This window comes from Salmo salar, chromosome 09 (genome assembly GCF_965601325.2).
Source record: "Salmo salar chromosome 09, fSalSal1, whole genome shotgun sequence".
Lineage (NCBI taxonomy): Eukaryota > Metazoa > Chordata > Actinopteri > Salmoniformes > Salmonidae > Salmo > Salmo salar.
In genome coordinates this window covers 139133689-139159856 of record NC_138299.1, presented here as the reverse complement: position 1 = coordinate 139159856, position 26168 = coordinate 139133689, and the positions used below count along the sequence as shown (strand labels likewise).

General features: G+C 44.5%; 1 protein-coding gene across 1 annotated transcript in view; it reads right to left on the bottom strand.

Annotated features, from left to right (window-relative positions):
• The window catches only part of LOC106612984 (sacsin), a 35448-nt gene extending 20144 nt beyond the window's left edge, over positions 1-15304 (bottom strand). Inside the window, exons 1-4 of the mRNA XM_082956357.1 lie at positions 15053-15304; positions 14194-14264; positions 13840-13962; positions 12598-12748 (exon numbers count right to left, since the gene is read on the bottom strand). Coding sequence (XP_082812483.1) covers positions 12598-12748; positions 13840-13862 — 174 coding nt within the window. The 5' untranslated portion in view covers positions 13863-13962; positions 14194-14264; positions 15053-15304. The remainder of the gene's footprint in view (positions 1-12597; positions 12749-13839; positions 13963-14193; positions 14265-15052) is intronic.
• Positions 15305-26168: the final 10864 nt, after the last annotated feature.

The window sequence follows — 26168 nt, the reverse complement described above, 5'->3', positions numbered from 1 at the left end:
TGCTTCGCTCAGCACTTCTGGCACATGAACAAGCATTCCAGCACGACGAGACCTGCTCTGCAAACCAAACCTCTCATCACAGAGGCTGTCTGACTACTCACATACTGTAACTGACTGGCTAATATTGATTGTCACTTTTTCTTGCTGGCCATGGTTTGTACAACATTGTTACTGATATGTAAACAATTAGTTTAATAGTTGAAATGAATGAGAATGGCGCCGGAAGAAATGGCTGCCGTTTTACAGGCTCCTAACCAATTGTGCTATTTTGTGTGTTTTTTCACGTTGTTGTAACTTATTTTGTACACAATGTTTTTGTCACCGTCTTTAATTACCAAAAACAGTTTCTGGATATCAGAACAGCGTTTACTCACCTCAAAAAAATAAATCTTTAACGAGACACAGACCGCTACCCCTCGTCTTACTGGAGGCATCTGTTCAGTCTTGCTGAAGCGCGGTCTGTGTCTATTTGTCAATAACAGCTGGTGCGCGAAAACAAATATTAAGGAAGTCTCGAGGTTTTGCTCGCCAACATAAGGGACATGAGTGGCATTTCCCTTATGGTTGATGAGATCTCCATATTGCAAATGTATGGTCCCTTACTAGACGTCCGCGGGTGTTATTAAAATAGGCTGATTCCACCAGATGGCGACTGGCTGCTTATTGCAAATTGACAAAACATCACCAAACGGACATGGCCGTTTCTTGTAAATGGAAAAGACTTCGAAGATGAAACTCGGTGAGCACAGGTTTGGCCAAATGTACTTTTAGCCCAAAAACAAGATGGTGTCGAAGCCTCAATGCTCTTTGAGTTAATGCTCATTTTCTAGGATTAAAGGTGAAAAATGGTAATACAGCGCTAATTTGACCGCTTCACGTCAAAGTACTGTGGCGGATGAATCAGAATTAGTTGGGTAATATACAGTGAGGGAAAAAAGTATTTGATCCCCTGCTGATTTTGTACGTTTACCCACTGACAAAGAAATGATCAGTCTATAATTTTAATGGTAGGTTTATTTGAACAGTGAGAGACAGAATAACAACAACAACAAAAAAATCCTGAAAAACGTATGTCAAAAATGTTATAAATTGATTTGCATTTTAATGAGGGAAATAAGTATTTGACCCCTCTGCAAAACATGACTTAGTACTTGGTGGCAAAACCCTTGTTGGCAATCACAGAGGTCAGACGTTTCTTGTAGTTGGCCACCAGGTTTGCACACATCTCAGGAGGGATTTTGTCCCACTCCTCTTTGCAGATCTTCTCCAAGTCATTAAGGTTTCGAGGCTGACGTTTGGCAACTCGAACCTTCAGCTCCCTCCACAGATTTTCTATGGGATTAAGGTCTGGAGACTGGCTAGGCCACTCCAGGACCTTAATGTGCTTCTTCTTGAGCTACTCCTTTGTTGCCTTGGCCGTGTGTTTTGGGTCATTGTCATGCTGGAATACCCATCCACGACCCATTTTCAATGCCCTGGCTGAGGGAAGGAGGTTCCCACCCAAGATTTGACGGTATATGGCCCTGTCCATCGTCCCTTTGATGCGGTGAAGTTGTCCTGTCCCCTTAGCAGAAAAACACCCCCAAAGCATAATGTTTCCACCCCCATGTTTGACGGTGGGGATGGTGTTCTTGGGGTCATAGGCAGCATTCCTCCTCCTCCAAACACGGCAAGTTGAGTTGATGCCAAAGAGCTCCATTTTGGTCTCATCTGACCACAACACTTTCACCAGTTGTCCTCTGAGTCATTCAGATGTTCATTGGCAAACTTCAGACGGGCATGTATATGTGCTTTCTTGAGCAGGGGGACCTTGCGGGCGCTGCAGGATTTCAGTCCTTCATGGCGTAGTGTGTTACCAATTGTTTTCTTGGCGACTATGGTCCCAGCTGCCTTGAGATCATTGACAAGATCCTCCCGTGTAGTTCTGGGCTGATTCCTCACCGTTCTCATGATCATTGAAACTCCACGAGGTGAGATCTCGCATGGAGCCGCAGGCCGAGGGAGATTGACAGTTCTTTTCTGTTTCTTCCATTTGCGAATAATTGCACCAACTGTTGTCACCTTCTCACCAAGCTGCTTGGCGATGGTCTTGTAGCCCATACCAGCCTTGTGTAGGTCTACAATCTTGTCCCTGACATCCTTGGAGAGCTGTTTGGTCTTGGCCATGGTGGAGAGTTTGGAATCTGACTGATTGATTGCTTCTGTGGACAGGTGTCTTTTATACAGGTAACACGCTGAAATCAGGAGAATTCCCTTTAAGAGTGTGCTCCTAATCTCAGCTCGTTACCTGTATAAAAAGACACCTGGGAGCCAGAAGTCTTTCTGATTGAGAGGGGGTCAAATACTTATTTCCCTCATTAAAATGCAAATCAATTTATAACATTTTTGACATGCGTTTGTTAGGATTTTTTGTTGTTATTCTGTCTCTCACTGTTCAAATAAACCTACCATTAAAATGATAGACTGATCATTTCTTTGTCAGTGGGCAAACGTACAAAATCAGCAGGGGATCAAATACTTTTTTCCCTCACTGTAGATAATTAAGATGTTTTAGAATGAAACATTGTCTTCATATGTGAATGTGTCTTTACTTATTCTTAAACCATGTGAAGGGATGGCGTGATTAATGGGGAACCAATTATGTGTCTCCACAATGTCTGTGCCCAAGTCTCTTCCCTCAGTGAGCTTGTCCAGGAGTGGAGTCAAGAGGGGGTTCACTTGAGATGGGAGTATCTAGAGTTGTCAATTGATTTATGCCATTGGATGAGCTAATGGTTCTGTTCTATACCGTACCAGGGAGAGATGGTTCCAGTTTGGGGTAGGAGAACCAGATACTGGTCTATACAATGAACACTGTTGATACAGCAGTTGCTGTCTGCTTTGTTTTATAGATATCTTTCAAACAGAACTTAACCTTTGTGAACTGTTCCTAAGATCTGTTGTTCGACATGTACGTTGAAGGGGGTGGTTCTTGGGTATAAAAGATCTTTGTACTTTTGTGTAATCACTTTTCAATGGCATCATTGAAGGTCAAGTGCTTTTGCAAAAGCATCTTAATTATTAAATATGTAGTTTTAAGTATTAACTCTGACTTGTGTGTGAAGTTTGTAACTCTCCTCATTTGGTAATGCAGAAATTAGCCACCACAGTACATAAACCTACGGTGTAAGGAAATAAAGAACCAGCCATTTATCTATTGTAATTTACGAGAAATCATACAATGTCCGTTTGGTGATGGTTAAACAAATGTGTTTTATTTCCAAAAAGTTACAGATCCAGTGTTAAGGCGAATTTCGTTAAGACGGGTTTCGGGTGCTCTACGTTATTTCTGTGATTTTTTGTACTCACCCACCCACACAGTCAATGTGGAGTGAGACAGTGTGAGGCTTACAGACACAGCCTGCAATAGTTACCTGCGTTCGAACCATCAAAGAACCGTCAGACCTAGAGCTTTGAAACTTTATAAACCTGTTCTAGGGCTTCAGTTGGTAGTGCACGGCCTTCCCTGTAGCTCAGTTGGTAGAGCATGGTGTTTGCATCACCAGGGTTGTGGGTTCGATTCCCATGGGGGGCCAGCACAGAAAAAAAATAATTTATGAAATGAAATGTATGCATTCACTACTGTAAGTTGCTCTGGATAAGAGCATCTGCTAAATGACTAAAATGTATGTGGCTCTAGAAGGTCCTCATGCCGAGAAACAGCCTCGTCCATTTGCAAAAATGACGACACTTAGAAAAGTCCCAGAATCACAAGACCGCTTTGGACCCTAAAGTTTCTGTCCGATAGCTCTTTCAGGGACCCTGTAGCAATGCCCGGACAAAGTGAATTTTCAGCACTAATTAAGGTCGCTGCTCGGGCTCTGAATGACCTATCGACCCAAAACTCGGGATCGCCTCAGCTAGGCCTACATATAATGTCAGAACTGGACCGGCAGCTCGAATGTAACTATGTTTATGAAGGCGCTATGAATTGTGGGCCAGCTCTGAAATATGTGATAGTTGGCTTTTAAAAGAGTTGGACAAAGTAAGTTTGGTGTCAGTATGATATCTTATTGACTGATGGCTGACTTGATGGCAGTATAATATATTGGCATTGTACATTTTATATTACAAATGGACAGTGTACATTTCCAATGTATTTAATGAGGGATTTTCCATCACCAAATGGACAGGCTGAAATCAACACCAACGAGCGATGGAGAGGAACCACTATCACTGCTCGGCAATCCCGAGTTCAACGAGCCAGTCAATTGGGCATTTCTGCAGTATATTAGAGCATGCCCAATTCGTGATGGTAAATGTCCATTGTAAGACATTGCAAATGGACAGCCGTGCACCTGGTAATTGAACGAGTTACCAGGAGCGTATTTTTAATATGGCTCTAAATGGCATCAGGGGGGTGCTAGGGGTCCATGGCCGGGTAGGGAGCACCCCCCCCCCACCCGGGTCCAAACAACAGGGGGCGCCCCTGGTCATTTTGGATGTTTCAAAAAATATATTTAAAAAAAACGAGTCCCACTTCTCTCTCATTGCACCAACGAGCGATGGAAAGGAACCACTATCACTGCTCGTCCATCCCGAGTTTAACGAGCCAGTCAATTGGGCATTTCTGCAGTATATTAGACCATGTCCAATTCATGATGGTAAATGCCCATTGTAAGACATTGCAAATGGACAGTTTACATTTGTCCATTTCCAATCTATTTAAACCGATATTTTCCATCACCAAATGGACAGGCTGAAATCAACACCAACGAGCGATTGGACAGTGTCCATCACACATATGCTATACTGTCAGTGTGAACATGCTCTTCTGCAAGTTGACAGTGTCCATTGCCAATGTATATCCATATGGACTTCTATTACGAAATGGACATGCTGAATCAACATTAACGAGAAATTCTTACTTCCTATGATCAAACATGACAAATAGACCTTCTAGGTTGATTCAGGGCTTAACATAGTGATATATATCATTTGGTCAGTATATACGACATTTGGACATTTCTTATGCCATTTGGACATGGTTCTCAGATTTTTTGTGTTCGAAAGCTGACTTCCAATTATCGTATATTGCAAATGGACAAAACATAGGCCTTATGGACAAAGTCAATAAGACAAATGTCCATACGGTTATTACATATGTATAATTGACCAAAAAAATTAGGTTTTACTTTCACCCTTGGGACCTGACTTTGTGACCATTTGCCATATGAAAATCTACGGTGGAGCGCACTCGCCATCTTTGGGATTTTTGGAGTATGACAATTGGCATTTGCCATGTTCCGCTTGCAATATGGTTTTGATGAACTGCCGTCCATTTGAGCGGTATTTGTGATTGTGTATATGGTTCACCCAATGCCAATAAGTTGCCATTCATTTTTGTCCATTTCATGGGGGTCTTCCCTTACCTGAGGTAGAGTATCTCATGATAAGCAGTAGACCACACCATTTACCAAGAGAGTTTTCATCTATATTTTTCTTAGCTGTCTTTTTACCACCACAAACCGATGCTGGCACTAAGACCGCACACAATGAGCTGAATAAAGCCATAAGCAAACAGGAAAATCCTCATCCAGAGGCGGCGCTCCTAGTGGCCGGGGACTTTAATTCAGAGAAACTTAAATCCGTTTTACCTCATTTCTACCAGCATGTTACATGTGCAACCAGAGGGGGGGGGGGGGGGGGACTCTAGATCACCATTACACAATACACAGAGACGCATACAAAGCTCTCTCGCCCTCCATTTGGCAAATCTGACCATAATTCTATCCTCCTGATTCCTGTTTACAAACAAAAACTAAAGCAGGAAGTACCAGTGACTCGCTCAATACGGAAATGGTCAGATGAAACAGATGCTAAGCTACAGGATTGTTTTACTAGCACAGACTGGAATATGTTCCGGGACTCATCCGATGGCATTGAGGAATACTGTATACCACATCAGTCACCGGCTTCATCAATAAGTGCATCGATAACGTTGTCCCCACAGTGACCATACGTACATACCCCAATCAGAAGCCATGGATTGCAGGCAACATCCGCACTGAGCTAAAGGGTAGGGGCTACCACTGTCAAGGAGTGGGACTCTAATCAGGACGCTTATAAGAAATCCTGCTATGCCTCAGACGAACCAACAAAACAGGCAAAGCGTAAATACAGGACTGAGATTGAATCCTACTACACCAGCTCCAACACTCGTCGGATGTGGCAGGGCTTGTAAACTATTACGAACTATAAAGGGAAGCCAAGCCACAGGCTGCCCAGTGACACAAGCCTACCAGACGAGCTAAACGACTTCTATGCGCGCTTCGAGGCAAGCAACACTGAAGCATGCATGAGAGCACCAGCTGTTCCTGACGACTGTGGGATCATGCTCGCCGTAGCCGTTGTGAGTAAGACCTTTAAACAGGTCAACATTCACAAGGCCTCAGGGCCAGACGGATTATCCGGACATGTGCTCGGAGCATGCACTGAACAACTGGCAAGTGTCTTCGCCGACATTTTCAACCTGTTCCTGGCCGAGTCTGTAATACCTACATGTTTCAAGCAGACCACCATAGTCCCTGTGCCCAAGAACACCAAGGTAACCTGCCTAAATGACTACTGACCCGTAGCACTCACGTCTGTAACCATGAAGTTCATTGAAAGGCTGGTCATGGCTCACATCATCCCAGAAACCCTAGACCCACTCCAATTTGCATACCGCCCCAGATCCACAGATGTTGCAATCTCCATTGCACTCAACACTGCCCTTTCCCACCTGGACAAAAGGAACACCTATGTGAGAATGCTGTTCATTGACTACAGCTCAGCGTTCAACACCATAGTGCCCACAAAGCTTTTTTTTTTTTACGCTGCTGCTACTCGCTCTTTATTATCTATGCATAGTCACTTTACCTAACCTACATGTACATATTACCTCAACTAACCTGTACCCTGGCACAGTGACTCTGTACCGGTACCCCCCTGTATATAGCCTCGTTATTGCTATTTTATTGTTGCGCTTTTATATTTTTCTTAACTCTTATTTTCTTAAAAATGGATTGTTGGTTAAGGCTTTAAGGGCTTGTAAGTAAGCATTTCACGGTAAGGTCTACACCTGTTGTAGTTGGCTCATGTGACAAATAAAATTTGATTTGATCATGCGCAATCACAAGAACACAGCGACTAAATTCAACACAGGTTAGGTACTAGGCCAGGCCTAAATTAACTTTCCATGTAACCTTGTGAGTGAGAGTTCATTAAGGTTGTTGGTCTTAACCTGCCAATAAATGGCCCCGTTGTTGAGCCAATGAGATGTGTATAATAATAGCACAAAATGGTGTAAAAGGTTGAAAGAGAAGGCAGGGCTTTCAATCTGATTGAAGCAAGCATGAATCGTAGTATATTCTGACTGACCAGAATAGGCCTACTAATACGATACTGGTAATGGTGCAATGCCCTACTTCTGAGCTTGAAAAGCTTCAAAGCCCCTAATTCTCCAAAGAACTGTAAACTGAAAACATTCCAGTTGACATTCAAAGTGTTTTTTTCCCCTTCAGATGGTTACTTAACCATCTTAGTTAATAATTTTTGCAGAATCAGCTGACTCTCAGAGGCACACTGAAGAATATGGAGACTAAGTCTAAACTTGTTACACCCTTTAAGTAAGACATTCCCAAGCTAAGTATGGACGCTGGGACAGAGTCAACCCTTCAGATAGATAGCTGTGTTCATAATCAAATCAAATAAATTAGATCTCAACTTGCATAAAAGTCAGTCAGATACCCTTCTCAACTCTGTTAGACTGGGCAGAGGGAGAGCTCCCTGTTTGTATTGCAGCTAATCTAGGATAGTTTGTGGGCGTGGACTGTGGCTAATTTCTGAGGGTGACATCAGAGGGGCTGACGGCAGGGATCCACCTGTTCCTTTCCCTCAGTCAGTATAGGCTCAGCTAAACAGTGAGTCCTGCAATCATGCTAATCATAGCATACATAACAACCCACGTTCTGCGACACAACATAGAATACAATGCTGCTAAACATGTACCTAATACAGATCATGTAAACGTTGATCAAAGTTATGATTAGCTACAAAATGTCATGTGTAACATGATAAGAGCATAAGTGACAAAGAAAGTTGTCTGCGCAGTCATGCTTCCTATTAATATGAGCCAGGCACACAGGAGGGCTTTCCATGAAAGAACGGGAGATAAAACTCTATCCCATACTGCACATAGCCACCAAGACCCGTGCATGGTGAAGAATCTGTAGCAGCAACAGTCAGTTGTCTAATCCCAAACCTTAATCCTGAGCTGTGGTGGTCTCATGGAGTGTGAATACCTGAAATGATTCCTGACACCTGCTCTTAGCAGTAGGCCTACCAGTAGGCCTAGGACTTACTGAACATAAACATAAAGGCAACATGCAACAATTTCAAAGATTTTACTGAGTTACAGTTCATGTAAGGAAATCAGTCAATTGAAATAACTTAATTAGGCCCTAATCTATGGATTTCACATGACTGGGCAAGGGCGCAGTCATGGGTGGGCCTGGGAGGGCATAAGCCCACCCACTGGGGAGCCAGGCCCAGCCAATCAGAATTAGTTTTTCACCACAAAAGGGCTTTATAACAGACAGAAATACTCCTCAGCAACCCGTCCCCAGACCAGAGTATGTGAGCGGAGTGGAGTGGAGCTGGAGCGGAGTGTACCCAATTTGACTGCAGCACGGAGCGAGATTCCCAAAGACTGGAGCATAGGCCTTCTCGCCTACGCTCCAATTTAGCTCCAGTAGCGCTCACTTCACGAGCTCAGGGCATGCCCGGCCCAGCATGCATTTGTAGTCTACTTGTGTGCTGCTATAGCCCCTTGCTTTAGCTACTGTCATGGAGTTCGCTAAATATTTTCAGAAAGAAACTGATAAAACTCACAGGTGCAATATCAAAGTGGGCATTGTGGAATCTGAAAAGACACGTATCCCGAAAGCATGATGGTGTACTTAATATGTGCACATGCTAAAAGAAAGGATTGAGGTGGGTAGATAACTGTGTCATTGTAGCAAAGTATTTATAAACAAAAAAATCTGATCTCTTAAATGTTTGTTCTATAGGCCATAAGCAATAGGCCATAAATGATTTTGGCCCAATAGGCCTGGCATATTTCCCCTTTCCAGGAGCTTTTGTTTTTGATTGGGTTATTTTGTTTAAAAACCATTAGGCCTACATATGGAAAAATTGAAAAACAACAACTCTGCATCTCTGCCCAGCCTGGCAAGAGTGGCCAAAAGGGTGTTTAGCATCCCCAGTGGCTCTACAAGCGCAGAGAGGATATTCTCCACTGCCGGTCTGCTCTCCAGAAACCATGAGCCTGAAGCCACAGACTGGCCAAACTCGTGTTTCTAAAAATGTATTCAAATGCACTGTACTGAGCCTAATATGGCATTTTTCATTTAATTTGTATTTAATTCTAAGTCACAGCCTATATGCAAAATTGCTAGACTATTTATAGCCTAATTATTTAATACAACCAAATGTTGTTTAAGTGCTTTGTGATTTATTACTCTACTAACTTTTGTGTCGCAATCGCAAATGCTTCACAATGTATTTCTTTGTAGGCTATAGCCTTGAAAGAACTGAAAAAAATACAGCCTAAATAATAAATGTTTGTTCCTTCTTAGACTCCCTGTCTGGTTCCTGAACTATTTAAAGTGTTAATATGCTGTTTAATATGACATGTACCCTATTTGAAGTGATGAGTGCTTCTTATAATTAACATTAAAAGGTGAATGTAATACTTTTCATTCAAATCATATGGTTTGATTTCAACAGGCTACTTCAAAGCCAAATGGTATGTTCAGGTAGTCACAAAAATAGATGGGTGCTGGTTAAATTCAGATTTTAATGAATGGAGCGAATTTGAAGCAGCAGTTTTTTTTCCTGTGAGCACAGAGCGGTTTTTAGCAGAGTGGTTGAAAAGAACGTGGTCCCGACCATTCAACTCCGCTAACATACTCTGCCCCAGACAATCCCACAGCTGAAGAAGCCGGATGTGTAGGTCCTGGGCTGCCGTGGTTACATGTGGTCTGCGGTTATGAGGCCGATTGAACGTACTGCCAAATTCTCTAAAATGATGATGCTTACGGTAGAGAAACAGCTCTGGTGGACATTCCTGCAGTCAGCATGCCAATTGTACTCTCCCTCAAAACTTGAGACATCTGTGGTATTGTGTTGTGTGACAAAACTGCACATTTTAGAGTGGCCTTGACCCCAGCACAAGGTACACCTGTGTAATGATCATGTTGTTTAATTTGCTTATTGATATGCCACACTTGGCAAAGGAGAAATGCTCCCTAACAGGGATGTAAACAAATTTGTGCATAACATTTTAGAGAAATAAGCTTTTTGTGCATGTGGAACATTTCTGGGATCTTTTATTTCAGCTCATGAAACATGGGACCAACACTTTACATGTTGCGTTAAAAATTATTTTTCAGTATAGTTGCCTAGTTTAGCAATAGGTGAGACCTGTCATCAAGCATCACTGATCATATATGTGAATGTACATACCTGAATAAATTAGTTAGCCTTAATCTCATATTAGAGAATACATCACAGGCTACATCACATAGAGCCTACTTTTGCAATACATTAAAAATAACTTTGTCTGTAATCAAAGGCACTCTTGATCACAAAGGGCCTTGAGACTATTGGATCAATACACTGTCCTATCAGACTGGTGATAAACCAATAAAACGTAGTCCTCTCAATGATGAAATTGTTAATGGTGAAGATTGCGTCATTGTAATGTTGTTGTCGCAATGGATAGCCATTAAATACTTCGGAAATGTATCTGTTGGGGAAAATATGAATCAAGGAAATACATCATGTTATTCCCTCAGCCACTATAGTAAGGAGAAATTTGACCAGGTCAATGCACAGAATGTGATATAATGAAGATGGTATTAACATGTTCCAATATTGAATAAGGACGTGTTGGAAAGAGACAGGCTTGACTGCACAAAGATATCAACACTAAAAACAAACATGGAATGTCATGAGTTCTAATCCTGCCCTGGAAACACAATGGGTATTTAATCAGCAGCACTGGCTGTGATACAATCCCTAAATCCCTACATTTCTGGCTGTTTTTGTTGTTATGTAGTCAAACAAAGTGGCCAATGTGGCTTACTAGTAGAACACATAGTTTCTGATAATCTAACCAGCACTGATGTAGCCTACGTTGACATCGGGTGTGTTTGTGAATTCACTATGGAGTGCAGGAGTGCGCTCAGAGTGCGCTCTGGGCTTTCATAATTTCAGAGCGTTGTCAGATTGTCCATTCGTAAGCTTTTCGCTCTCGGAGCATTCAGACCGCACACTGTATGCTCTGTCCAAGGAGTAGGGTTGATCCGAGCGTTCTGACCTCACAACGGCAGTCAAGCACCCAAGCTAACTGGCTAAAGTTAGCTAGCTTGCTAGCTCATTCCAGACATAAATGAGAGAACACCGCCCTCTGACCATTTTACTTGCCCTAGCAGAGCTGGTTAGACTATTTTCATGTTATCTAGAATGTTGGTGACTGTAACATGCTGACCACACCGCTCGCATCGAGTGTGTGAGCGTTGCAAAATTATTTACACATACATGTTATTTAATCATTGCACCCACACTGCTCGCGAGCGTCTGCATAGCCAGGCGCTAAAATAGAACTTGGTTATATTTGTGATGCTTGTCGCACTGCAAGTCCCTCTTCTCCCATCTCCTCATTGGTTTTTAGGAGCATATACCCACACTGGGTGATTGAAAGATAAACTGAGGTCCACACTCCAGAGCAGTTGGTGGTGGTAATGCACCTTAAAGTTGGTTGCCAATCGCCACATAAAGTCCAAAGAAGAAGCCTGAAGGAGGAGAGATTACTTGAAACGAACACGGTTTATCCGATTATCTGTGGATTAATTGTCGGAGTAGAGGACCTTGTGCATTTCAGGTAAAATAACAACCCAATGTTTATATCCCAGAACAAATTAGCTAGCTAAATTGCCATAAATGTTTAATGCTTTTCGACCTGTCCTCAAATTAATATAGATGGTTCAGAGTTCGCTTTGATATGCGATTGCGCACGCGGACGCACGCGTGTGAGCGGTCTGGTTAGCATGTAACTATGCTGCTGGCAACAATTGAATTACGTTTTGTTGCCGACGTTTACTGACACCAGTCATATTCAATGGGTGTTGAGCGTTCGTAAATGAATCAATTATTCTGCATTCTGGTACACCCAGACGAGAATGCTCTGAAATCAGAGTAGATAGCCAGAGTGAATTTACAAACGCACCCTCAGGATGGAGCACTTTAACTTACTCTATTAAAGTCCTTTTTAATACATCACAAAACAATAAACAATGGAGGAGTATGAGAAGCAGACGAGATTAAACAATAGTGTCTCACACAGGATGTATGCACAGACACGGGATTGTCTCGTCAATGAATTTTACCATTGTGCTCTCATGACAAGCATTTAATCTACTGTAGTCAAACTATGCAAAACTACATTTGTAAATTTTCTGTCATTTCAACAATGAAAATAGCAACGATTTGTAAAATAGCTTTTTTACCTACCACTTTCCCATTGTGAACCAGCTGCTGCTCGATGACAGGCAGGTCGGTTTCTTCATAGATGAGTTGCTTGATGTCCCTAACAGCTGCAGAATGAGGGACCTGGTAGGCCCTCTGGCCAATATACTCATGACGGACTGTCACCCATGGCAACCTAGAAAATACACAAAAAAAATCCATGTATTAGTTATTTCTTTGTCCTGGAAAGAATGCCACAGTGAATCATAGATGGCATTCTTCATTTGGTAGGTCACAGGCATAGAGCAACGTCAAGCTTACATGGTGATGTTCAGGGAAGATATTATTCTGGCAGTGCACTGATTCCATCACAAATTTAAATTTGTGTATAATTTTAATGTACATGTTTCCTTGGTCATCCTGAGTTCACAAGACCAGGTGGCTCTTCTATAGATATGTAAAGAGCACAGAATACTGGTAGCACTTAAACATAGGGAACAATGGGGTCAGCAATGCTGCTTGCAGTTTGTATTGATTAAAGAGAAACCTGAGTATATAACCTAAGTCACATCCATTTGTTATCTAACGTTTCAATATTGCTTGTGTTTTCTCCTCTGCATCTGAGAAATACTGTCAAAAAAATTACCGCCAATCCCAAAAGGTTCAAGATGGTGATAAGCCATATGGACATAGGCCACATGCACTCAAGTACAAATATCAGCACTTTCCCAAAGAGAATAGCTAGATCCTGACAGTAACATCTTCCAGTGTAGCCATAACACTGTTTATAACTCTATTTAGGCTCTGTCTGAGTCACTAAATACAGAGATCTGTATGCATATATTTACTTATGCAACAAATATTGATTGTGCAGGCAGCAATAAAGGGTAATAGCTTTGCCTATTCTGCAAACCATTTGACTCAAGCTGCCATCTCTACAATGTCCATAGTTCTACAAAAAATGGGTGGGGCATTCAACAGGGGATGGATGGAACACAACACGTTCTAGACAAAGGTTCACTATAATGGCAATGCGTCTTCTATAGACACTTCAGAAATTACATTAGGCCTTTATTTTACAGGTGATTGTGACATCTGATTCCAGGGTGTCAAGACAGGTGCTGAATACTACAATGTATAACTAACTGGTGATAGAGAGAATAATGGTGAGTTAACACCTCAACATAGTTTAACAGCAGTTGACATAACGTTTGATTGGGGATGTTGATGAATAGGCCTACTTCAGCCCCCATGTTTAAATCTGAAATGTGTAAACATCGAACTTACCATGGGTCTCGACAGTTTGCCATCACTTCTAAGCCTTTTTCGTGCTATGTCCCCGCGTACACATTCATTTGACTTCTTTCTATCTTCTGCACTGAGCGTTGGGAAACTCCACCCGGGAAAAGACTGTCATACAAACAAACAGGACCGTTATTTTCTCACAATACACCTCACAACGTTTTCACTCGAGCCACTTATCTACTGTAGATGTATTGTTTTTCGTTTACGTACAGTTAGCCAATGGTGCGGTTGTAGGAAGCTTCATTTAGCCATTCCCCCTCAATGGGTCCCCCGCTAAGGCTACAATGTATCACTGCGGTGCTCAGTTATCAGCTATTCAGTAAAACGGCCACTTACTTGTCTCCCGCCAAGACATTCGTTTCATGATCTTGTAATCCAGCTGTATCTTTTCAATAGAATCTGTGTTTCTGAAAATTATAGATATGGAAGTCGTAAGCGAGCAAAATTGTGAGGCTACTTCCTACATGGTAATTCCTTCAAAGGCGCTGTTTCTAATAATGTATTATCAGTGCATGTGATAACTGCGTCTGTTGCGGGTTGGCTGGACTGCTGGTGGGAAGCTAATGGACTCTGGTAGTTGTAGTCACGACAGTAACAAGATTAGAAACACATTGCAGTCCCTCTCAAATTGCATCCATCTAGCTACTTTCTCATATAAACCCATATTATTATGGGTTGCAAAATAAGCTATGGTTATAATATGAATATTTTGCAGGTGATGCATTAGGTTATATGTTACACTTTCTATGACTGTAGTAAATCCATTTCACAGTTTCTCATCTATGTTATAGTCTTTAGAATTAAGTAGTTGTATAATTCAATATAAAGTAATAATCTCTGAAAATGTTTCGATAATATTTATGATTTTGGTGCAGTGCAATTGGCATCAGCATCCAATGCAACGTAGAAAAATGACATCATCCAACCTTAATCAAGGACTTTCAGCACTTTAAACGATCCATCTTCACGCGTTGACATTATTTTATGCTTAACATGTAAACAAACCTTTTCGCAAAATATGATCTAGGGAAAGACTGACACTGTTGTGTGCAACAAACAAAGGGCACATTGTTAGGCCTATTTGGCTACCCTACTCGTAAACAAACAATAACATATTCATGATACGGGGAAAGAACAGCATCACCCAGTTTGCAATTTTCAGAATACGTTTGATGCCGCAGAAGCCTATACTTACATCCGAGCAAGATTCCACCAGAAGCATCTGCCCTGTCCTCTCCACCCTCTCACACCCCTGTAGTGCGCACGTCGCTGCTTGATTGTCTCTGAAAAGGGAGACCTGTACTGGGGTGATCAGATGAATGTATATGACTATCCAGTATCCACTTTCCAACAGAAATATTCCGAGAAACTGTACATGCGATACATAATCCTATATCGAATGGTCTCGTCCAAACATCTCTGAACAAGTTCAATACTGCAGAACTCGTGCATGCATTTCTTAAAGCTACAGTATGAATGGGTGACCGACCCGACTGCACACCAAATCAAAATAAAATCGAATTGTATTTGTCTCATGCTTCGTAAATTACAGGTGTAGACTAACAGTGAAATGCTTACTTATGAGTCTTTTTCCAACAATGCAGAGTTAAAAATGTATACATATATAGTCAAAACTTTGGACACCTACTCACCTACTCATTCAAGGGTGTTTCCTTATTTTTACTATTTTCTACAATGTAGAACAATAGTCAATACATCAAAACTATGAAATAACACACATGGAATCATGTAGTAAACAAAAAAGTGTTAGACGAATCAAAATATATTTTATGTTTGCGATTCTTTAAAGTAGTGACGTTTTGCCTTGATGACAGCTTTGCACACTCTTGGCATTTTTTCGCTTTGACATCATCCAGGGGTAAAGTAACTAGGCAACAGGACAGATAAAAGACGCACACATATGTATATGTGCGTTGGGGTGTCAGTGTAAGTATGTGTGCATGTGTGGGTAGAGTCCAGTGTGTGTATGCATAGAGTCAGTGCAAGAGAGTTAGTGCAAAAAAGGGTCAATGCATTTGATTAGCTATTTAGCAGTTTTGTTTAGCAGTCTTATGTCCTGGGTGTAGAATCTGTTCAGGGCCCTGTTGGATCCAGACTAGGTACACTGGTACCGCTTGCATTGCAGTAGCAGAGACAAGAGACTATGGCATGGGTCGCTGGAGTCTTTGACCATTTTTTGGGCCTTCCTCTCATAACGCCTTGTATAGAATACCTTGATGGCAGGGTGGTCGGCCCAATGTACTGGGCCGTACTCATCACCCTCTGTAGCTTCTTGCGTTTGGGTGCCTTGCAGTTGCTCTAGCAAGCGCTGATGCAGCCAGTCAAGATGCTCTCAATGGCCTCCCGAGTGGTGCAGCGGTCTAAGGCACCACTACAGCTTCGGGTTAGATACCAGCTGGCCGTGACCGGGAGCCCCATGGGACGGCCACAATTGGCTCAACGTCGTCCGGGTTAGGGGAGGATCTGGCCGAGGGATTTCCTTGCCTACATCGTGCTCTAGTGACTCCTTGTGGTGGGCCAGGCACCTGCAAGCTGACTTCGGTCGTCAGTTGGATGGGGTTTCCACCGACAGTGTGTCAAGAAGCAGTGCGGCTTGGCAGGTCATGTTTTGGAGGACACATGACTCTCGACCGTTGCCTCTCCCGAGTCCGTTGGGGAGTTGCTTCGATGAGACATGATCGTAACTACCAATTGGATATCATGGAATTGGGGAGAAAAAGAGGGTAAAATAAATACATATGTCTTTTTTAAATGCTCTCAATGGCACAGCTGTATAACTTTTTGAGGGCCCATGACAAATCTTTTCAGCCTCTTTAGGGGCAAGAGGCTGTGTGGGTTTGTGTGGACCATGTTAATTCCTTAGTGATGTGGACACCGATGAACTTGATGCTCTCGACCCACTCCACTACAGCCCCATCTATGTGGATGAGGGCGTGCTCGCCCCTCCGTTTCCTGTATCCCACAATAGTCTTGCTGATGTTGAAGAGAAGTTGTTGTCCTGGCACCACACAGCCAGGTCTCTGACCTCCTCCCTATAGGCTGCTTCATTGTCATCGGGAATCAGTCCTACCATCGTCGTGTCATCAGCAAACTTGATGATGGTATTGGAGTCATTTGCGGCCACACAGTTGTGGGTGAACAGGGGTACTGGTGGGGACCAAGCACACACCTCTGAGGGGCCCCCGTGTTGATGGTCAGAGTGGTGGATGTGTTGCTGCCTACCCTCACCCCCTTGGGGCGGTACGTCAGGAAGTCCAGGATCCAGTTGCAGAGGGAGGTGTTCAGTCGCATGGTCCTGAGCTTGGTGATGAGCTTGGAGGGGACTATCGTGTTGTAATCAAGGAACAGCATTCTTACATATGTATTCCTTTTGTCCAGGTGGGTGAGGGCAGTGTGGAATGCAATAGAGATTGTGTCATCTGTGGATCTGTTGGAGCGGTATGTGAATTGGTGTGGGTCCAGTGTGTCTGGGATGATGGTGTTGATGTGAGCCATGACCAACCTTTCAAAGCATTTCATAGCTATAGATGGGAGTGCTACAGGGCAATAGTAATTTAGGCAGGTTACCTTGGCGTCTTTGGGCACGGGGACTATAGTAGTCTGTTTGAAACAACTTGGTATTACAGACCGGGTCAGGGATAGGTTTAAAAAGTCAGTGAAGACACTCGTCAGCCTGTCAGGGCATGCTCTGAGTATGCTGGTCTGAGGTCGTACAGCGAGAAGCATCCGGATTAGTGTCCCGCTCCTTGAAAGCAGCAGCTCTTGCCTTTAGCTCAGTGTGGCTGTTGCCTATGGTACTGTATTCCTTCTATAGCTAGAGGACTCCTGCTATCTCCAGGAGTGATAAGCATCATTTTTTGTCTTTATCTGTTGTGGTCTAGCACTGTCTTTTTGCTAGCTAGGGCCATCTACTTTAAGTGCTGCCTGTCTTCCCAGTAGCCTACTTGGTGTGTGACCTGCTGACTGCTCATAATTTGCAGATCGTTGTTGGCACATCAACCAGGATCAATGGGCAGGGCAATTTGTGACTTGTTTTGGTAATCAGTGGCTGTATTACGGGGAAGTGGTTTCATCTCTTTTCTGAGCGTCTCAGGCTCCATCTCAGTGTGCTTCATTCTATAGTTAGAGGAGTCCTGATATCTCCAGGAGTGATAAGTATATATTTTATGGTATTTATCTGTTGTGGTCTAGTACTGTCTTTTTGCTAGCTAGGGCCATCTACTTTAAGTGCTGGCTGGTTTCTCAGTGGCCTACTTGGTGTGTGAACTGCTGAAACCACTTGCTTCTGTCTCTAACCCTAGGAAACTGTTTTCCACTGTCACGACTCCTGCCGAGGGTGAATCCTCTCCCTGTTCGGGTGGTGCTCGGCAGCCGTCGTCACAGGCCTACTAGCTGCCATCGATCCCTTTTTCCTTTTCTGTTGGTTTTGTCTTTATTATTTGCACCTGTGTTCACTTAGTGATTAGTTGGGTATTTAAGCCCGTTTCCCCACCTGTTCTGTGTGCGGGCTTAATTTCGTTCTTCCACTGTGTGTTGTTTCGTGGAACGTGTTTTGGGTCGTTGTATTTTTATTACGCCCTATTGTATTTTGGGTGTATACTCTTTTTGATGGTGTGTTTAATAAAAGCACAATAGTAAACGCTATTGTTTCCTGCGCCTGACTCCACACCCACAACGTCAGTCATTACAGAAGCCCGCACCTTCAAATATGGAGTCAGCAGGATCAGCCACCACCCCTCTCCCCTCAATGGAAGAACGGGTCCTCCACCACACCACCGTACTCCATCGAATTGGGTCAGCGATGGACCAAATGATGGAGAGGATGGACCGATGGGAGAGGAGTGGTCTTCTCTCTTCACCTCTGACTCACCCGATGAGTTCACCTACTCCGCCCCCTCCTACATCTGGTTCTGGCGCACTTCGTCTTGCGCTCCCGAGGGAGTACGATGGAGCAGCAGCGGGGTGCCAGGGGTTTCTGCTTCAGATTGACTTATACCTGGCTACCGTGAGGCCGACTCCCTCGGGAGAGTGTGAGCCCCCTCGTCTCCTGCCTGACGGGCCGAGCGTTAGAATGGGCCAACGCTGTCTGGAATAGCCCCAACTCAGCGAGGGAGAACTACCCTGAGTTCACCCGCCGTTTCCGGGCCGTATTCGATCACCCTCCAGAAGGCCGGGTGGCGGGTGAGCGACTGTTTCATCTCAGGCAGGAGACAAGGAGCGCGCAAGACTTCGCTCTGGAGTTCTGGACCTTGGCTGCGGGGGCCGGGTGGAATGACAGGGCCCTAATGGATCATTACCGGTGCAGCCTCCACAGCCGCAGGGAGCTAGCGTGTCGGGACACTACACTCTCCCTGGATGAACTGATTGACGCGCCCATTCCCATGGAGCTAGGAGGGGCCGCATCTAGGGGAACCGCTCCTCCTGCACCAATTGTGGTCGCCGAGGACACACGGTCGACCGGTGCTGTGCTGGGGGGGCCCTCTGGGAGTCGAGAGGGCAGGCAGAGCACTCCTCGTTCACCCCAGGTGAGTCAGCACCAAACTCACCCAGAACCCTCTGTTGGTCACATGTTTGTTTTAATTTTTTTCCTTGATTTGTTTTCCCTGTTCCCAGCATAAGGCGCTAGTCGATTCAGGCGCAGCGGGAAACTTTATGGATCGCGGACTCGCCCTCAAGCTGGGAGTTCCACTGGTGCCGTTAGATTCCCCCTTCCCCGTGCACTCCTTAGATAGCCGGCCATTAGGGTCAGGGCTGGTCAGGGAGACCACGGTGCCACTGGACATGGTAACACAGGGGAATCATAAGGAGCGAATTAGTTTCTTCCTTATCGACTCACCTGCGTTTCCAGTAGTGCTGGGGGTGCCTTGGCTGGCCAGTCACAATCCCAAGATTTTGTGGAAACAGGGGGTTCTCCAGGGGTGGTCAGAGGAGTGTTCAGGTAAGTGTCTGGGAGTTTCCATCGGTGCTACGTCAGTGGAGAGTCCAGACCAGGTTTCCACTGTGCGCATTCCCTCTGAGTATGCCGATTTGGCTCTCACCTTCTGTAAGAAGAAGGCGACTAAATTACCACCTCATCGACAGGGGGATTGTGCGATAAACCTCCAGGTAAACGCTGCGCTTCCCAAGAGTCACGTGTACCCATTGTCCCAGGAGGAAACGTTGGCTATGGAGACATATGTCACGGAATCTCTGAGACAGGGGTTCATTCGGCACTACGGGGTGCCGGAGGACATCGTTTCTGATCGGGGTCCCCAGTTCACGTCCCGTGTATGGAGGGCATTTATGGAGCGCCTGGGGGTCTCGGTCAGCTTGACCTCCGGTTATCACCCCGAGAGCAATGGGCAGGTGGAGAGAGTGAACCAGGAGGTGGGTAGGTTTCTGCGGTCGTACTGCCAGGACCGGCCAGGGGAGTGGTCCAGGTACATACCTTTGTCCGAACTAGCACAAAACTCACTCCGCCACTCATCCACTAACATTTCACCATTTCAGTGTGTGTTAGGCTACCAGCCGGTCCTGGCACCGTGCCATCAGAGCCAGACCGAGGCTCCTGCGGTGGAGGATTGGGTGCAGCGCTCCAAGGAGACCTGGAGGGCTGTCCAGGAGGCCCTTAAACAAGCAGGGGGACGGCAGAAGAGATGCGCTGACCGCCACCGCAGTGAGGCCCCAGTATTCCAACCAGGGGACAGGGTCTGGCTCTCGACCCGAAACCTGCCCCTACGCCTGCCCTGCCGGAAGCTGGGTCCGCAGCGTGTAGGGCCCTTCAAAGTCCTGAGGAGAATAAACGAGGAGTGTTACAGATTTAAACTCCCTTCTTATTATCGTATTAACCCCTCGTTTCATGTGTCTCTCCTCAGGCCGGTGGTAGCTGGTCCCTTACAAGTCGGTGAGGTGCCGGAGGTCCCTCCGCCCCCTCTGGACATCGAGGGGTCCCCGGCGTATACAGTACGTTCCATTCTGGACTCTAGACGTTGGGTGAGGGGCCTGCAGTACCTCGTGGACTGGGAGGGGTACGGTCCGGAGGAGAGATGCTGGGTGCCGGTGGGGGACATACTGGATCAATCACTGTTGAGGGATTTCCATCGCCTCCACCCGGATCGCCCTGCGCCTCGCCCTCCGGGTCGTCCCCGAGGCCGGTGTCGGCGCGCTGTGGGAGCCGCGCGTCAGGGGGGGGGGGTACTGTCACGACTCTTGCCGAGGGTGAATCCTCTCCCTGTTCGGGTGGCGCTCGGCGGTCTTCGTCACCGGCCTACTAGCTGCCACCGATCCCTTTTTCCTTTTCTGTTGGTTTTGTCTTTATTATTTGCACCTGTGTTCACTTAGTGATTAGTTGGGTATTTAAGCCCGTTTCCCCACCTGTTCTGTGTGCGAGCTTAATTTCGTTCTTCCACTGTGTGTTGTTTCGTGGAACGTGTTTTGGGTCGTTGTATTTCTATTACGCCCTATTGTATTTTGGGTGTATACTCTTTTTGATGGTGCATTTAATAAAAGCACTATAGTAAACGCTATTGTTAACCTGCGCCTGACTCCACACCCACAATGTCAGTCGTTACATCTACCTTCTCCTCCCTCCTTAATCCTCCACCCTCTGTCCCTCCCTCCTCCCTCTCCGCAGATTACTTTGTCAACCACTTTGAAAAAAATATTAACGACATCCGCTACTCATTCACTCAGTCTATTGAGTCCACATGTCTCACTCACACAGAACTACCCTTTGCCTTGACCTCTTTCTCCCCTCTCTCTCCAGATGACATCCTGCGACTAGTGAGGTCTGTTCGCCTTCAACCCCATCCCCTCCTCCTTTCTGAGGAGGAGACCTTCTCCCATTCCTCACTTCCCTCATCAACTCATCTCTGGCCACTGGCTGCGTCCCCTCTGACTTCAAAATGGCCCGAGTTGCTCTATTCCTCGACTCATCTGACGTCAAAACCTATAAACCTGTATCCCTTCTTTCTTTTCTTTCCTAAACACTTGAGCGTGCTCTCTCTGATAAACTTTCTCATTATCTCTCTCAGAACGATCTTCTTGACCCTAACCAGTCAGGCTTCAAGACGGGTCACTCAACTGAGACTACTCTTCTCTGTGTCATGGAGGCTCTCTGCACTGCCAAAGCTGACTCTCTCATCTTACTAAATCTATCCGCTGCCTTTGACACCATGAACCATCAGATTCTCCTCTCCACCCTCTCGGGGCTGGGCGTTTCAGGCTATGCACACTCTTGGATTGCATCCTACCTGGCAGGCCACTCCGACCAGGTGACGTGGAGAGTATCTGTGTCTTCACCACGTACTCTCACTACTGGTGTCCCCCAGGGCTCGGTTCTAGGCCCTCTCCTCTTCTCTCTATACACCAAGTCACTTGGCTTTGTCATATCCTCACATGGTCTCTCATATCATTGCTATGGGGATGACACTCAATTACTTTTCTCCTTCCCCCCTTCTTCCACCCAGGTGGTGACACGCATCTCTACGTGCCTGGCAGATATATCAACTTGGATGTTGGCCCACCACCTCAAGCTCAACCTCGATAAGACAGAACTGCTCTTCCTCCCCGGGAAGGCATGCCCACTCAAACCCTTCTCAATAACGGTTCACAATTCCACAGTATTACCCTCAAAGAGTGCAAAGAACCTTGGAGTGACCCTGGACAACACCCTGTCGTTCTCCGCAAACATCAAAGCAGTGACACGCTTCTGCATTTCCATGCTCTACAACATTCGAATACGACCCTACCCCACACAGGAAGCGGCGCAGGTCCTAATCCAGAAACCTGTCCTCTCCCGTCTGGACTACTGCAACTCACTGTTGGCTGGGCTCCCCGCTTGTGCCATCAAACCTCTGCAACTTATTCAGAACACAGCAGCCCGCCTGGTTTTCAACCTTCCCAAGTTCTCTGTATGCTGATGATTCAACCATATACACATCAGCAACCACAGCTAATCAAGTCTTTTTTGGTACAAATCATTCCCTAAGTTGTAGACCTCAGCTGAATCTGGTAACGAATGGTTTGGCTGTTGAACAAGTTGAGGAGACTAAATTACTTGGCGTTACCTTAGATTATAAACTGTCATGGTCAAAACATGTAGATTCAATGGTTGTAAAGATGGGGAGAGGTATGTCTTTAATAAAGATATGCTCTGCTTTTTTGACACCACACTCCAAACAGCAAGTCCTGCAGGCTCTAGTTTTGTCTTATCTTGATTATTGTGGTCGAGTGCTGCAAGGAAATATCTAGTTAATCTGCAGCTGGCCCAGAACAGAGCAGCACGTCTTGCTCTTCATTGTAATCAGAGGGCTGATATAAATAATATGCATGCCAGTCTCTCTTGGCTAAGAGTTGAGGAGAGACTGACTGCATCACTCTCTTTATAAGAAACATGAATGTGTTGAAAATCTCTAATTGTTTGCATGGTCAACTTACACACAGCTCTGACACACACACTTACCCAACCAGACATGCCACCAGGGGTCTTTTCACAGTCCCCAAATCCAGAACAAATTCAAAAATGTGTACAGTATTATATAGAGCCATCTCATATTGGTCAAGTGAACAGCAAACCTGGTTTAATTAAACAGATAAAGCAACACCCCACGGCACGACACCTCTCCCCTATTTGACCTAGACAGCTTGTGTGTATGTATTGATATGTAGGCTACGTGTGCCTTTTGTATAAAAAAAAAGTGTTTATGTAGTTCTGTCCTTGAGCTGTTGTCTATTAATGTTCTGTATTATGTCATGTTTCATGTTTTGTGTGGAACCCAGAAGAGAAGCTGCTGCTTTTGCAACAGCTAATGGGGATCCTAATAAAATACTCCCCCCCAAAATACTCTCATGTTACCCCGCTCCTCAGCACACTCCACTGGCTTCCAGTTGAAGCTTGCATCCACTACAAGACCATGGTGCTTACCTATGGAACAGCACAAGGAACTGCCCCTCCCTACCTTCAGGCTATGCTCAAACCCTACACCCAACCCAAGCACTCCGTTCTGCCACCTCGGGTCTCTTGGCCTTTCCACCCCTATGGGAGGGCAGCTCCCGCTCAGCCCAGTCCAAGCTCTTCTCTGTCCTGGCACCCCAATGGTGGAACCAGCTTCCCCCTGAGGACAGCAGAGCCCTGCCCATCTTCCGAAAACATCTCAAACCTTACCTCTTCAAACAGTATCTTAAATAATCCTCCTCCTCACCCAAACATTTAACCAGCACTTGTACTTGACAACCCCGCCCCACCCCACTCCCCCTTCGCGCTCTAACTCTACTGACAGCTGCGTTATTGAGGAAAAATGTACTTTCTATGCCTGTGATATGTGGTTGTCCCACCTAGCTCTTAAGATGAATGCACTAACTGTAAGTCGCTCTGGATAAGAGTGTCTGCTAAATGACAAAAATGTAAAACAATACATTTAAAAAAAGGCAAATATAAGTACGGTCACTTTGGCACAAAGTTATTGATGCACTTATTAATGATGCCCGCAACTGATGTGGTAAACTCCTCAATGTTATCGGATGAATCCTGGAACAGTCCTGGAGATTAGCATCCGCTTCATCGGACCACTTCCGTATTGAGCATGTCACTGCTACTTCCTGTTTGAATATGCCAATAGGCCTAGGCCTGTTTGTTATTGCACCTTTGTTAACCAATCACCAGATGCAATTAAAACTTTTTTTTGTTGTCCCAAAGAAAGATACATGGGGTTACAATTTGGGGTTCAAATCAAGTTGCACCATGGTGGCTCAAACCACAATGTATTTATCAAAACATTTTACAATGTGTTAAAAACATCCAGCTTATTTTGGACGTTTCTGTGGATATAATCAAATAAGTGTATTCAAAGTGGTCCCTCAAACCTGAGATAAATATAGGCCCAGGCATATACCTGCATTTATTCACTTTAGGGAGCAGATATTTTAGAAAATATGATTTTAAGGTGCAAACCTCTTTAGGTCATGACGAAGAGAATGGCGCGCTAAAATGAACTATCCTACTGCTGAAGAATTCCCATGCATGAAAATATCATGACACTTTATATGCACTAGATGGAGACAATGTATAAACCCCAGTCAACAGCCCCACAAAGAGATTATATGAAAACATATTGAACAATGAATGCATTGAAACAACTAAGATGGACAGTTTTATAACTACAGCCCCATAGCAGTGTGTCCACCAGGCTGAGATGAACACATACTTGTAGAGATGAAAGCACCTACAGTTGGTTGCTATACTTGTGTATTGGAAGGAGGTCTTATGCAGAGGAGCATTGTTTTTCTATTTGTGAATGGCACCATTATATATGTGTGCCATTCATTAAAAAGTCAAGGACTGCAATCTTTTAGTACACAAAAGATACACAACACAAAACAAATGTGTCGGCATTTTGGGCTTTTCAAATAACTAACTTAATATTTATTGTAATGTATTCAAACTAGAGATATTTGCCAGATACATTATTAGAGAAATCGTAAGCGGAGCAACATTCCGCTGTAGAAAGACTGTAGTTCCATTATTTGAAATGTGGGGCAATATAATGAAAACATGCAGAAGGCCTACCTCAAGTTTGTACAATCATGACACAAATTTCTAGAATTTATTTACAACATGCCCTAACATGTCTACTAATTGGCTACTCTGTCTGACTGCAAAATTTTACTTTCCTCTCACTCTGCCTCTCTCTCTCTCTCTCTCTCTCACTTACTCACTCGTTCTCTCACTGTATTTGAGTTCTTCCTATTTAAATAGCTTTGAAAACAGAAATGTTAGTAGGCCTAGTTAGGGCAGGAGTTGAATTATGCTTTTTGGGAAACACTGAAGGCTGCTACGTGAGAAGGGACGCTATTTGTTAAAATTAGCATTAGACCTTCATGTATTATATTGTAAGGGTTCATAGGTTGTTAATAATTGGATACATTATTTACAGGTCAATTGTAAATTATTATATGGTATTATTGGTCAGGTCAATGTTGTTGCCCTAACAATTTAGGCTTAAGCCACAACATTAATGATTTGACCTATTGTAACAATTTACAAACGTCTATAAACATCTTCTAAACTCTTTATAAGCTGGTTATAAACCCTTTATAAACTCTAAACATAAAGGGTAGCTACTGCAGCCTATCTTATCCAAACTGACCACCATAAAGTAGAGACAGTTTGCTTGCTCTCAGCCTCTTTCAGATTGTTAACTTTATGGCACTGGTTTCCTCTCGAAAAGCTGCAGACAGTCGGCCCGACCAATCCCAGAACAGCAGAGTGACGTCATGGCATCTGCAGCTCATTGAGATGAAAGGGAATGTTG